We start from the raw sequence: 15174 nt of genomic DNA on the forward strand, positions 1-15174 counted from the left end.
AGAATGACCTTGCCTCCAACCAAATTAATTCGAAATCTTAACAATTTAGTCCAGGCCATTTTTGCCTTTGAAATGAAAATAGATTTTTTGTGTGGTTCTGTGCAGTTGTAAATCAAACAAATACGTGTTAACACCAAAAGTTGTAAATTATAAATTATTTTTGAAGAACGTGAAACAATATATTTGACCACATCTATATAAAGTGTGCTTATATAAAAGGTGTATGTGAAGCAGATGATGCAGCGGGTTCCTTTTCAGTACCTGACTGCTGGGAGGCTGAGGTACGCATGTCCCACATAGACCCATTATCTGGTACTGACATGGACCTGTTCATCATGCTAGATTCTCCACTCCTGAAAACAGAAACACATTAGTACACTCACAAATACCCTCATATACATCCAGTGTGTGTGTGTTTGCGCCTACCTGTTCATGTGCTGAAACCTTATCTGCAATTGCTGGTATAGAGCTGCAGTGGCTGCTTGTTCTAACTGTTTCTTCAGCAGCTCCTGATCCATATTGCCCTGTGGAACAAGACCTACAGAGTTACCGTACCAACTATGCCACTGCTTTAGAAAAACACCAAGCACACCAAATACTAGGGATATACAATATAAATTGGTAAGCATATGAGAATAGGCCGATATTACCTAAAAATGGCAACATCGGCCAGATGTCTAGTTAACGCCGATGTGCAAAACCAATGTCAAAGCTGTCGTGCATACCTATATAACGTAGGTAGAAGATGCTACAAAAATACAGCGCTACACAGAAGAAAAGCAGAAAAATACTAAGCACACAGTTCCAACAACTAAACAAGTTCAAGTCGAGCAGTCGTTTGAAAGAGGAAGAACATTTTAGAGGGGTTAAAACTTGCAAAAGTACTCTACAAGTGGCTGTGAACAAGCGATTCAGTGGCATACTCTCGGAGCCTCTTCACTGTGTCGCCACCATGCTCGATGCTTGCTATAAGGAGCGCTACTTTGATGCAGACAAGCAACAGGGTGTATGTGAAATGTTAGACAGCTGGACAAGATTGAAACGGACACAGTGACAGTGTGCACTAAGGAAGAGAGGTCACGGACAGACACAGCTGAAACTTCATTGCTTGACACGCATGATGAAATCCTGGTTGAGACTGAACAACAAAACAGCACAGCAAGTAAATTAAATAAATAGGTTTTGATTATGTTTTACTGGTAATGGGGACATACGTAAATGCCAACAAAATAACTTTTTGGTCAGTGTGTGTGTGTTGCAACTATTTAACTCTACTAGAATGCTTAAAAGGCCGCTAAAAAAAAATTCTGCAAATCGGTATAGTTTTTTTTTTTGGCAAGGAAAATATTGCATCGGCCAAAAATGTCATATCGGTGCATCCCTACCAGATACACTACTGATTATCTGCTCTGGATAAATACACGATACAGCTACAAGAGACAATATATATTATACTCAGTAAAACAAGGGATTTTGCCTTTGCCACTTTGATACTTTACTTATTCAAATAAAAGTTGTTCACCACAGTCAAGTATCTCTGTGCCTTTGCTGTACCTGGGTTAACTAACAAACTAACCCCACTAAACAAACCACCAGTAAACAGAAACCCAGACAGACGTGTGCTCGCTGACTCACAGAGGACCCCCGAGGTGGTGGAGGCTGTCTCACCAGCAGGGGTGGGGGGGAGGGGCCAGGGGAGAAGGGCACGCGCCCCCACATCTTGATGACGTCACCCAGGGGCTGGAAGCCCTCATCACAACCCCTCTTTACCAGCAGTGTCATGGAGAAGTAGCCTGCCTGGAACCACTCACACATCTCCACAGTGGAGAAGGGACCTGGACCAGGGTCATGACAAAACAATATGAAAAAGTATCTGTAAGGTATTATATGCAAATTGATATGTACAGTGCCTTCAGAAAGTATTCCAACCCCTTGACTTATTACACTTGTTATGTTAGAGCCTGAATTCAAAATGATTTAAATTCATTTTTAGATCCTCATCATCTCAACACGTTGTTAGACATTACTGCAAATTTATTGAGAATAAAATACAGAAATACCTCATTTACGTAAGTACTCACATGCCAGAATCAATACTTTGTAGAAGGACAATTGGCAGCGATTAAAGCTTTGAGTCGTCTTTGGCATGTCTATCAGCATTTGTACCTCAGCATTTACTCCCATTCTTACTAAAAAAGAAGATTCTCTAGTCTGATGAAACCAAGATTGAACTCTTTGGCCTGAGTTCCAAGCTTCATGTCTGGAGGAAACCTTGCACCATCCCTACGGTAAAGTATGGTGGTGGCAGCAGCATCATGCTGTGGGGATGTTTTTCAGCAGCAGGGACTGGGAGACTAGTCAGGATCAAGTGAAGGCTGAAAAGGGCAAAGTACAGAGAGATCCTTGATGGAAACCTGCTCCAGAACGCTCAGGAACTCAGACTGGAGCGAAGGTTCACCTTCCAACAGGACAACGACCCTAAGCACACAGCCAAGACAATGCAGGAGTGGCTTCAGGACAAGTCTCTGAATGTCCTTGAGTGGCCCAGCCAGAGCCCGGACTTGAACCCGATCGAACGTCTCTGGAAAGACCTAAAAATAGCTGTGCAGCGTCGCTCCCCATCCAACATTAGAGCAAGAGAGGATCTGCAGAGAAGAGGAGAAACTCCCCAAATACAGGTGCGCCAATATTGTAGCATCAAACCCAAGAAGACACGAGGCTGTAATCGCTGACAAAGGTGCTTCAACAAAGTACTGCGTGAAGGGTCTGAACGCTTAAATTTGACTCCAGTTCATTTTTAATACATTTGCAAAAATGCAAAAAAAATAATGTTTTTTTGCTTCGTCTTTATGGGGTATTCCGTGTAGATTGATGAAAATAAAACATTTAATCCATTTTAGAATAAGGCTGTAATGTAACAAAATGTTGGTCAAGGCTTCTGAATACTTTCCAAATGCACTAACGTCTAAAAATTGTGAATGTGTGTGTCTACCTTGGATCTCTGCCTGGGGGTCCTTGTAGAACCACTTCATGGCTGCCTCGTGGGAGAGGGGCAGGGCACAGTCCCTATGAGCAGAGTGGGAGTGTGTGTGTCCAGCGGTGTGTGTGTGTGTGTGTGAGTGTGGGGCTGGGTGTGTGAGAGATTGGGAGGTAATGTTGTGGCTCTCCTGCAGTGCTTGAGTGAAGCACTCCTCCTCAAGGGATGTGTCCTGCAGAGATGCCACCATCTTTTCAGCCTCCTACAAGGGTGGGAGGATTAAAAAAATATGAACATTTACATAACTCACATTCAGCCAGTATATCAAGTGTAATCGTAATCTTGACAATAAATCCAGTATTTGGATGTAAAATTAATGCATGTCTAATTGACATGATAATGCAACCCTACCTGTTGCAGGTGCTTCATGCCCTCATCCTCCTCCACTTCTCCCCCTGTTGATGGGAGGAGAGATCCAAAGGAGGGAGGAGGCATCAGGCTGGAGAAAGTGGTGGTAGAGGAGGAAGGGTCTGGACTGAGCTGAGCACCACTCCCTGGAGGTGAGCTGCCTGTGAGACCAGAGAGAGAACCGGGGGAGAGGGGATGAGACATGTACAACTACTGTACTAGGGCCACTACTGAGCATACAGGTGAAACATTCTCTGGAGCAGATACAAACTGATGCCCACACAAAGAACCAAGACCACAACACAAACCATACATGAGAAAGCAAATTACAAATTAGGAAACAGTAAGTTAGCTATGTTGAACCGACTACAGTAAATGGTGTAATCTCAAACGCACATGTAAACAGAACCAGAATGAAACAGCGATGTGTTGAATACATTCCGTCTCCGGACTAAATTCCCTCTCCTGCCATCGACATTCATAATCTAAATAGTGAGGGGGTTGCACACACTGCACCAGGTTAAAACAGATTCATCGCTTGCGTACATGACTTGCTGTGTGCCAGCCTGGTCTCAAAATAGACATAACTTAGTAAATGTAAATCCAGGATACTGAAATTAGTATATGTGGTTCCCCAAACTGAGGCGCACCACATTATTTTTCTTTTTGGAGGGGGATGGAGACTCAGTCCAGCTTTCAACTTCCTCTTTGAAGTTCTAATAGTAGAATGCACAAGGTGCAATTTCTAAATAGAGTAATGTGTCAATTTCCCTTGTCATGTCAGTCATTGCATATTTTAGAGAGCTATTTAGAAGAAAAAAAACATGACACAGACAAGGTTGTTTGAGTCACTCATGTCACATGAATATACATTAGCAGGTGGCAAAATGTTTGGACTTTAACAGCAACAGTTTCTCTGCACACCATGACAAATGTGTAGAACTGCAGGAAATAAGCTTTAAACCAGCAAAATGTTATTTCTGCCAACAAGATGGGAGTGAACAATTTATTAATGAACAGTGCGTAGTGCGTGCGAAGGGGAGCGTGGCATGTTCCCCAATGCTGGAAGGGGGGCCTGAGTGAAAAAGTTTTGGAACCCCTGACTTAAAGGAGAATATTCCTATTCTCTTAAGTATACTGAACAAAAATATAAATGCATCATGCAACAATTTCAAAGATTTACTGTTCATATAAGGAAATCAGTCAATTTCAATAAATTCATTAGGTCCTAATCTATAGATTTCACATGACTGTCCAGCCAGCTACATTGTATAATTGCATAGTAAATATCAAATCGAACTTTGTCACAAGAGCCAAATACAACAGGGGTAGACCTCACCGTGAAACACTTACAAGCCCTTAACCAACAATGCAGTTCCAGAAAGAGTTCAAATATTTACCAAATAAACAAAAAGTAAAATCCTAAATATTGAGGCTATATACAGGGACACGAGGCTGTAAGTCAATGTGTGGGGGTACAGGTTAGTCGAGGATATTCGTACATGTTGGTAGGGGTAAAGTGACCATGCATAGATAAACAGCAGATGTGTGTGTGTGTGTGTGTGTGTGTGGGGGGGGGTTCAAGGTAAATCGCCCAGATGGCAGTTTTATTAATTGTTCAGCAGTCTTATAGCTTGGGGATAGAAGCTGTTAAGGAGCATCTTGTTCCTAGACTTGGCGCTTCGGTACCACTTGCAGTGCGGTAGCAGAGAGAACAGTCTGTGACTAGGGAAACCGGAGTCAGACAATTTTTTGGGCCTTCCTCTGACACCGCCTAGTAAATAGGTCCTGGAATAAAGCCAGCTTGGCCCAAGTGATGTACCCGTCAGGAAGTCCAGGATCCAGTTGCAGAGGGACGTGTTTATTCCCAGCATTCTCACATAGGTGTTCCTTTTGTCCAGGTGGAAAAGAGCAGTGTGGACTGCAATAGAGATTGCATGTGCATCTGTGGTGTGGAATGCGAATTGGGTCTAGGGTATCCAGGATGATGCTGTTGATGTGAGGCATGAACAGCCTTTCAAAGCACTTCATGGCTACCGACGTGAGTGCTATGGGGCGGTAATCATTTAGGCAGGTTAACATAGCTTCCTTGGGCACAGGGACTATAGTGGTCTGCTTGAAACATGTAGGTATTACAGACTCCGTCAGGGAGAGGTTGAAAATGTCAGTGAAGACACTTGCCAGTTCGTCCTCGCATGCTTGGAGTACATGTCCTGGTAATCCGTGTGGCCCAGTGGCTTTGTGAATGTTGACCTGTTTAAAGGTCTTGCTCACATCAGCTACCGAGAGTGTTATCACATAGTCGTCCGGAACAACTGGTGCTCTCATGCATGCTTCAGTGTTGCTTGTCTCGAAGCAAGCATAAAAAAGGTATTTACCTCATCTGGTAAGCTCGTGTCACAGAGCAGCTCGCAGCTGGATTTCCCTTTGTAGTCCGTAATAGTTTTCAAGCCCTGCCACATCTGACGAGTGTCAAAGCATATTTTGACACTCGTCAGATGTGGCAGGGCTTGAAAACTATTCCTTGGTTTGAGCAATGATTAGTAATATTATGAACTGGGCTCTTAATAAATAAAATAAATAAAAACTGATTGGCTGAAAGTCGTGGTATATCAGACCATATGCACCATGGGCATGACAAAACATCTATTTATAATCTTCTAATTACATGGGTAACCATTTTTAGAAGTAATAATGCTCCCCTTTGTGAGAAACCATGGAAAGTAAAAACAAACTGTTTTAAGAGAGAATAGGCACTGGTCTGAAGCCAAAAAAGGAAATTCACATCAGCACTACAATGCCGATTCCACCCATGCTCTACCAAGGTTTTCCAGCACACAGCTTTGACCTACTACAGTAATAACTATGTTGGTATTGTACTTCAAACTATGTGTAGGCAGGTTGCTGCAGATTGAAACCATTTCAAATAGCTTAATTCATACTCTCCAGAGGTAAAATGGAAAAGTATTTAGACTCCGACTTTGTAACGTTACAGCCTTACAGTTGAAGTCGGAAGTTTACATAGACCTTAGCCAAATACGTTAAATTGAGTTTCACAATTCCTGACAATTAATCCTAGTAAAAATTCCATGTCTTAGGTCTGTTAGGATCACCACTTTATTTTAAGAATGTGAAATGTCAGAATAATAGCAGAGAATGACTTCAGCTTTTATTTTTTTCATCACATTCCCAGTGGGTCAGAAGTTTACATACACTCAATTAGTATTTGGTAGCATTGCCTTTAAATTGTGGGTCAAACGCTTCAAGTAGCCTTCCACAAGCACCCCACAATAAGTTGGGTGAATTTTGGCACATTCCTCCTGACAGAGCTGGTGTAACTGAGTCAGGTTTGTTGGCCTCCTTGCTCGCACAAGATTATTCAGTTCTGCCCACACATTGTCTGTTGGATTGAGGTCAGGCTTTGTGATGGCCACTCCAATACCTTTGAATTTGTTGTGCTTAAGCCATTTTGCCACAACTTTGGAAGTATGCTTGGGGTCATTGTCCATTTGGAAGACCCATCTGCGACCAAGCTTTAACTTCCTGACCGATGTCTTGAGATGTTACTTCAATATATCCACATAATTTTCCAGCCTCATGACACCTATTTTGTGAAGTGCACAAGTCTCTCCTGCAGCAAAGCACCCCCACAACATGATGCTGCACCCCCCCCCCCCCCTGTGCTTCACAGTTGGGATGGTGTTCTTCAGCTTGCAAGCATCACCCTTTTCCTCCAAACATAACGATGCTCATTATAACGATGCTCAAACAGTTCTATTTTTGTTTCATCAGACCAGAGGACATTTCTCCAAAAAGTACAATCTTTGTTGTGCAGTTGCAAACCAGTCTTGATTTTTTTAAATGGTGGTTTTGGAGCAGTGGCTTCTTCCTTGCTGAGCAACCTTTCAGGTTATATAGGACTAGTTTAATTGTGGATATAGATACTTTTGTACCGGTTTCCTTCAGCATCTACACAAGGTCCTTTGCTGTTGTTCCGGGATTGATTTGCACTTTTCGCACAAAAGTACGTTCATCTCTAGGAGACCGAACGAGTCTCCTTAATGAGCAGCATGATGGCTGCATGGTCCCATGGTGTTTATAGTTGCGTACTATTGTTTGTACAGATGAATGTGGTACCTTCATGCGTTTGGAAATTGCTCCCTAGGATGAACCAGAATTGTGGAGGTCTACAATTGTTTTCCTGAGGACTTGGCTGAGTCCTTTTGATTTTCCCATGATGTCAAGCAAAGAGGCACTGAGTTTGAAGGTAGGCCTAGAAATACATCCACAGGTACACATCCAATTGACTCAAATGATGTCAATTAGCCTATCAGAAGCTTCTAAAGCCATTACATAATTTTGGGGAATTTTCCAAGCTGTTTAAAGTCACAGTCAACTTAGTGTATGTAAACTTTTTGACCCATTGGAATTGTGATACAGATAAGTGGAATAATCAGTCTGTAAACATGTTGGAAAAGTTGTTCCAATTGCTCTGCAAGGGCCGCGGCTTTTGTGGAGCGATGGGTAACGATGCTTCGAGGGTGGCTGTTGTCGATGTGTTCCTGGTTCGAGCCCAGGTAGGGGCGAGGAGAGGGACGGAAGCTATACTGTTACACTGGCAATACTAAAGTGACTATAAGAACATCCAATAGTCAAAGGTATATGAAATACAAATGGTATAGAGAGAAATAGTCCTATAATTCCTACAATAACTACAACCTAAAACGTCTTGCTGGGAATATTGAAGACTCATGTTAAAAGGAACCACCAGCTTTCAATGTTCTCATGTTCCGAGCAAGGAACTTAAACATTAGCTTTTTTACATGGCACATATTGCACTTTTACTTTCTCCAACACTGTTTTTGCATTATTTAAACCAAATTGAACATGTTTCATTATTTATTTGAGGCTAAATTGATTTTATTGATATATTATATTAAGTTAAAATAAGTGTTCATCGGTCGACCTCTATTGATTAGCACTGCAATTGATAAAACAGGGACATGTTTGAAAGACAAGTGGTTCTGAGCTTAATTCAATATTACATTAGGTAAAGAAACCAGGAATGCAGACAGGCTCTGAGCTTGTGTGTACAACACACCACCTGCTGTTATGTTGGGTACCTACTGATCAAAATAGGATGTTATGATTTTTAAAAACTCAATGACATGTTTTGCTAAAATAAAGGTTTAAGGAAATACAGGCATGCACCACATTACTACAAACAAAACAGGTCAATCAAGCCTGATGGTCTTGCAAGTATAAAAGCAAAGCTTGCATTCATTGATTCTTTTAAAAAGCATTAAAAAAGGTAGCGTAATGGGATGTCTTACTGTGGTGTGTGAAGAATCCAATACTCTACCTTGTATGCAGTACAAATCCCATTATTGTGGAAGCACCTCCTCTAAGAGTCTGAATGAGGCTGTTTGAGAAGGTTTGAACCCTAACAAAACTGCCTACACATAGTTTGAAGCACAACACAGCTACTGTAGTAGGTCAAAGCTGAGTGGTGGAAAATCTTGGTAGAGCATGGGTGGAATAGGCATTGTGATGTGAATTTCCTTTATTTTTCAGCTTCAGACTAATGCGTAGTTCGTTGTCTGATTAGCTACCAGCTAAGAAACAAAATGACAAACACTTTGAAAACAGCTACTGCAGCATCTATTTTGCTGTAAATGGGCTCCTACTTATCTTTTATTTTTATTCGCAAATGCGAATGAAATGCTTGCATTGTGGAGCCCTGACAACCCACCAATGTGGATGGTGAAAGACATTTTACCCATCAATGCCAAAATCTACCCACATTTGGCAGGTGTTACTTTTAGATCTCTTGCATGTCATCATGGCAAACCTGACATCTTTAAAGACACAGTGTACATGTAGCAATAGAAAAATAGTGCTTTTACACAATGTAGAAACCTAATATTCCACAAACGACTTCGTCATTTCAAAGAAAGGTATTTGTTTAAACATTTTAGCTTTTATAATAAATACATGTCTTTACATGTTAGTTTAGGGCACAACATGTGCTTCAAAAGTAGCTAGAATTAATATAGGCTGTATCTCAATAAAAAAATATCTTATTTTCTGGTGCTACTAAATGTTATGTGCTGCTCCTAACCTTTAAGTTGGGAACACACTAACACAATTTTTTTTAAATTTAGAGCCCTGAATTCAATATTTACCTTGAGTGGGCACGTGGTTGGTTTTGGAGGGGTGGGAGATGGGTGCCATGGGAGCCTCTGGGGCACAGGGGGCAGGGAGAGGGTCCGAGGAGGGAGGGGCCGAGACAGCAGGAGGAGATGGAGTCCTGTACTTGACCACCCCCTCACATGCTGCTTCACACTCATCTAGAGAGAAAGAGGGTGAATGTGCATTCTACGAAAGCAGAAAGTTCTTCTGTTAATTGTTTACTATAGCCAGGGAAAGTGTCTCACCTCCGTCAGTGTAGTTATCCTTATAGTTGTCCTTGCCTTCCTGACCGTTGTCCTTGACTTCCTGACCGTTCTCATCTTCCTCTAGAGCTTCAAACTCCAGATCCTCTTCAGTGATGGTGCCCTTGGAGCCTTTCTGCTCGGACAAGCATAAGGCTCAGAATAGACATAAGTAACATGCAAACACACACACGTAGACAAATAGACAGAAATAATGCCTGCCAGCCAACACACACCTTGATGCACATGAAGGCCCCTGAGGAGTCAAAGGTGCCCATCTCGCCATCCTCTTCATCAGTGCACCACTCAGGAAGGCCGTCCCTGTCGTCCTCCCTGCGGGGGCCCTCGCTGTCACGGAAGTCAAACTCAAACTTCCTCCGGCCCCCATGATCACGCCAGCCTGCAGACCGAGGACCCCCATCTGTGTGTGTGATTTTGATTTGAGAAGGAGTGTCCATCAGACATGGAAAACATGCAAAGTATACACAACATAAGTCTTAAGTAGAGGGTGTGTGAATGGTTAGGTGTGTGTCAGTGTGTACCATCACGGCGGGTTCCTGCAACTCTCCAGGCTGGCTGCTCTCCCCCTCCTCCTCCTCCTGCTGCTGCTGCCTCTTCCTCCTCCTCCCGAAGGGTACGCCAGTTACCACTGTCGGCACGCCAGGAGTCCTTCCTGCCAAGAGGTCCCGCCTCCTCAAACCCTGGACGCACTACCTCAGCACGCCTGATTGGCTTCTCAAACTTGGGCCTCTCAGCTCTGACAGAAGGAAAGACGATAAACAACCATCAATATGATCGAATGATAACCATCTGGGGGCGAGGGCAGCATAGTATAGGACAGTGAGCCTACCGGTCATCCCAGCTTTGGCTGCGGAGCATTTCTCGGCCACGACCGAAGCCCACCTCTCCATCATCAGGACCTCCAGGAGCTCTTTGGTAGAATGCACCTTCACCTCTTCCTCTCCCTGCCCAAACAAACATAAGAAATTCTTTCAGGGGCCTACTCAGCCGGTTAATACATTACCAAATGTATAGTTGCACCGTCCTGATCACTCCAGGTGGTGACTAACTGCACCGCTACCTCTGATGCCTCCTCCACGACCCTTGGCCACAACTGCAGGGGCGGCCCCGCCTCCCTTTCCCATCAACCTCAGCACAGCCACACTGTTGACAGACATGGAGAAGTTTCTCTGCAGGACAGAAGGAAGGAAAATGACGTTGATACAGAAAGACATTTTGTCAACATACACTGAAACAGGATCAGCACATCGTGGGTGAAAGTAGCAACTAAGATCTGAGAGTTAATCCTGGCCAAATACTTCTCAGGGATCAGAGCAGCAAACCTCTAACTCAATAACCACTCCTATATCTCCTGCAGTCTCACCTGCTCCTCCTCAGTTAGAGGCTCCAGTGCCAAAGGCTGCACAGGCTCATCCTGCAGGATAGCAGCAAACTCCTTATCCTGCGTCATATCCTCTGGGGGCTGGGAACACAGTTTGGTTTACTTCAAACCCACTAGTCATAACCAGCCAGACACCTTTAACACAAACAGCTGTATTGGAATCCTCAATAGAGTTAATCACTCATTACATAAGCTTACTTTGTCATCTTTGATATAAAGTGCTAGCATCTCCTCACGACCATAGCGGTAATCGGCCAGCTTGGACTTTGGCAATGCTGGAGAGGGAGGGGGGGACGTCACACTACGCCCTCTGGATAGTGCACGGAGCCTGGGGAGAAGAAATCACCATCAGCACAATATATGCATGCATAAATAACACTTCAAATGCAATCATTATTACTGACATAATAGTACTTGGCCATGTGTAAGACTATATCCATCTATTATCTTCACCTCAAGTTTAAGTTGGATATGCATCGCCCATTATCTTCCCCTAGACAACTACGGGCAACAAGCAGGAGCAGAATAAAAACAGTACACAATACAATGCCAATGATTATCTTTTAGTACAATTTTGAGATGAATTATTGGCAATGTAGCAAGAATTTATGTTTGCGGGTGCTCTTATTGAATGATTGGAGTAGGGATAAGGACAGGCCCAACTAAGTGTAAACACCTGCTGATTGAGGCATTTTGAAGGACAACTTGCGACATTCCATTATTTTAAGCTAGCTATATACAAGTTGAAGAATCATCAATAAACACAATGTGGTTCTCTTTTCTTTACATTCTAAAACTGAAATGACCAAGGTCATGCACTCACTCTGAAAACAAGCCAATGGGGAAAGAGAAAATGGAGAAGGATAGAATGCAGTGTGCTGAGAATGGGCCAATGAGGAAACAGAATGGGGCACTGAGGGAGGAAGGAGAAAAGTGAAGGACATGGGGAGTAAGTGGGGACCCCTAAAACAGATTAGTTAAAGATTTTCTTTAATTTACTGACATATAAGATTGTTTAATTTAAAAACAAGAGATGGTTATGGGCCAGGAATGTAAGCAGGGAGGAAAGAAGAATGAATGAGTTAGAGAAGGAAGAGATGCGTCACCATTCTGGGCCGAAGTTAAGTGTTTCAGCAGTCATACTCCTCTCTTCAACTGGAGCTCAAGGCTTCTGTTGGCACAACAAGGACAACAGTCAAATCATGTCATGGCGCCACATAATCAACCAATAAAATGTCCTCTTTGGGAAGTAATGAATGAAATACTATCTCCTACCGCACAGCTCAAACACTTGTACTCAATAACACACATCCACATATAGGACACCACAATATGCCAGGGAAACATTACAGAGTGAGTGGAGCTCTAACCTTGTCCAGAGGATTGAACCAGTTCGGTCCAGATACGACGAGGGGGTTAAAGGCTATTTGGTTCTTCTCTGTGCAGTGGTTTAGAGTGGGTGTACTTGGGCCAAACAAATCTGTTACACTGAGCAAATAGCTGCAGGGCTCTGGGAAAGGGGTTAGGTGAGGTGACGGAGTGACCAAATGTGACAGCAAGCTCACCAATCAACAAATGAAAACAAAAACAAAATGTTTACAGACAAAAATAGCACCAGGAATTACAACATGGGAGTCGATCATAATAATTGACCATGAAGCAAAATTGTGAAGAACAGGAGATCACGGGGAGCGATATGTGTATCTTCTTCACATGCATTTATTATTCTCTCCACTTCTGTCTTCTTACTCCTGCTTGAGTATTTCCATCGGATCTATTGTTCCTCCTTGTAAACACCTGGGGAAATGAGACATTCAATTTCGTCTTCACATGCAAATAATATTTACCACAATAAAGTTGTTATAACTGACAAGTGTTTTCACTTTAGTTGTGCATTGACAGTTAGTATATTTCGCCTATCTAAGCTGAAGGCCAGCTTAATTTCCGAGCTCTGATCATAGCTAAACTATTCACAGCAGACTAAGTAGCAACTAGTTAACTGTACCAACTGAACAGTAACGTTAGCTAGCTAGAAGAATGAATGAGTTAGAAGGAAGAGATGCGTCACCATTCTGGGCCGAAGTTAAGTGTTTGAGCAACACGCCCCCCCCCCCCACTTCGCTAACTACGTTCCCTAGCTAACTTTGCAATTACATAACACGTCATAGCCAACTGGTTTCGATACAAAACATGTTACAATTAAGTTAAAATAGAAATTAGCTAATTTAAAATGCACTCAATGTAACTGTGGTGTTTTCGATTAACCACAAATGGCAAACTATTCGTAGTTAGCGGACTTCAGCAGATACTTCAAACATTGAATTAGCCATTTGCACATTCGAACGAATCACTTCAGACAAATACGTGTTCATGAAGAAAACTTGAGTTTCATTTGAAGTTGCGCAAGAACATTTACCTAATTGAACCAGTTTGCTAAAATGAACTAACGTATTTGCAGCCAGCTAACTAACCTAGCTGAACAACGGAGGTAAATAGCTAACGTTAGATGAGTAACCATGAAAAGCAGTGAGCAGCCCTCTACCCGCTCCGACTCGCAACGCGCAGGATACATCTCAACTTTAGGCTGCTGCTTTGGCCTGCACTTCTGCTAGCTAAACGTAGCTAATATGGTTGCACATTGCGCGGATAATGTTACATGCTTGCTAATTAACAAGCTAGTTAGCTAACCATCTTGACACAATCCGTGAGAAATTAGCATTATATTAATCGTAAGCAGTGCAATTTATTGTATTGCAGTGTAATGTTTGCCTAAATAATTGTGCCAATTTTTACTTACCTTTTGTTGAAAGCTGGTCGCACTAGCTAGCCAGCTAAGTTGCCAGCTAGCCAGCTACAACTTAGCTAGCTGGTAGCTGCAAATTTTGCGAAATTGGAATGTAGCTAACGTTAGTTAAGTCCTCTTTTTAACAACATATGCGTGTATTTCGCAATGACCTGTATATCTCCAGGTTTCTTCCTTGCAACTATATGTTGAATATTTGCTTGAACCACGTTTAATTATAATTTCAACTGACCAACGTTCGCTGCGAATATTTTCATAACTCGCTTTCTCGTCTTGTTTGTGTTTTAGAAAAATGGCCTCTCTCCTTGTATTATTTGACAGCTGTTATTTTTTTTTTTTTTACCTCTATCGAGAATTCAGGCGAACTAGTTGTTGGTGCTTTACCGCCACCTCTCTGACTGGAGTGGGAAAACACGCCCCCCCCCCCCTCACTCTTTCTTTGACACCTTATTATGTTGGGCCTGTATGCATTCCTACACAAAGGCCCTCGCTTCATATTCGTAGCCAAACCAACTGGCTCCAGGTCATCTATAAGTCTTTGCTAGGTAAAGCCCCACCTTATCTCAGCTCACTGGTCACCATAGCAGCACCCACCGGTAGCACACGCTCCAGCAGGTATATTTCACTGGTCACCTCCTATTTGGCCGCCTTTCCTTCCAGTTCTCTGCTGCCAATGACTGCAAAAATCACTGAAGCTGGAGACTTATATCAATTAAATTCAAGGAGCTTTATTGGCATGGGAAACATGTGTTAACATTGCCAAAGCAAGTGAGGTAGATAACATACAAAAGTGAAATAAACAATAAATATATCAATATATCTCCCACACTAACTTTAAGAATCAGCTGTCAGAGCAGCTCATAGATCATTGCGCCTGTACATAGCCCATTTGTAACCTACTTGTGTTCGGGCCTACTGCTGCATCGACTACGACCGCAACGCGCCCTTTGAGGAGCGCTCCAAGTTCCCCGCCTATGCGGCCCACGGACTCAATGAGAAAGAGAGGCCTGAGGTGGTGGAGATATCTGTTCAGCAGCTGGATAACTTCCTCAAGAGTGTCACCTTTGTTGACAATACCTTTCAGATCTTCTAAGATAACTGTGTGCCACCTGATAATGGCCTGCACATGCCTTGACACTATACTTAGAAT

The 15174-nt window shown here is 42.8% G+C and overlaps 1 protein-coding gene across 3 annotated transcripts in view; it reads right to left on the reverse strand.

Moving 5' to 3' along the window:
* The window catches only part of LOC109874290 (GRB10-interacting GYF protein 1-like), a 30814-nt gene extending 16484 nt beyond the window's left edge, over positions 1–14330 (reverse strand). For 2 of the 3 annotated variants that reach the window (XM_020466142.2, XM_031808903.1), the window contains exons 1-17: positions 14019–14330; positions 12592–13018; positions 12328–12392; positions 11675–11722; positions 11420–11549; positions 11204–11302; positions 10901–11009; positions 10670–10784; positions 10362–10576; positions 10056–10240; positions 9823–9955; positions 9571–9735; positions 3389–3546; positions 2993–3239; positions 1636–1835; positions 427–524; positions 262–353 (exon numbers count right to left, since the gene is read on the reverse strand). In XM_020466142.2, coding sequence (XP_020321731.1) covers positions 262–353; positions 427–524; positions 1636–1835; positions 2993–3239; positions 3389–3546; positions 9571–9735; positions 9823–9955; positions 10056–10240; positions 10362–10576; positions 10670–10784; positions 10901–11009; positions 11204–11302; positions 11420–11549; positions 11675–11722; positions 12328–12362 — 2029 coding nt within the window. In that variant the 5' untranslated portion in view covers positions 12363–12392; positions 12592–13018; positions 14019–14330. The remainder of the gene's footprint in view (positions 1–261; positions 354–426; positions 525–1635; positions 1836–2992; positions 3240–3388; positions 3547–9570; positions 9736–9822; positions 9956–10055; positions 10241–10361; positions 10577–10669; positions 10785–10900; positions 11010–11203; positions 11303–11419; positions 11550–11674; positions 11723–12327; positions 12393–12591; positions 13019–14018) is intronic. The other variant, XM_020466143.2, reaches the window with a different exon arrangement.
* Positions 14331–15174: the final 844 nt, after the last annotated feature.

The sequence above is a fragment of the Oncorhynchus kisutch genome, linkage group LG29, assembly GCF_002021735.2.
Source record: "Oncorhynchus kisutch isolate 150728-3 linkage group LG29, Okis_V2, whole genome shotgun sequence".
Classification (NCBI taxonomy): domain Eukaryota; kingdom Metazoa; phylum Chordata; class Actinopteri; order Salmoniformes; family Salmonidae; genus Oncorhynchus; species Oncorhynchus kisutch.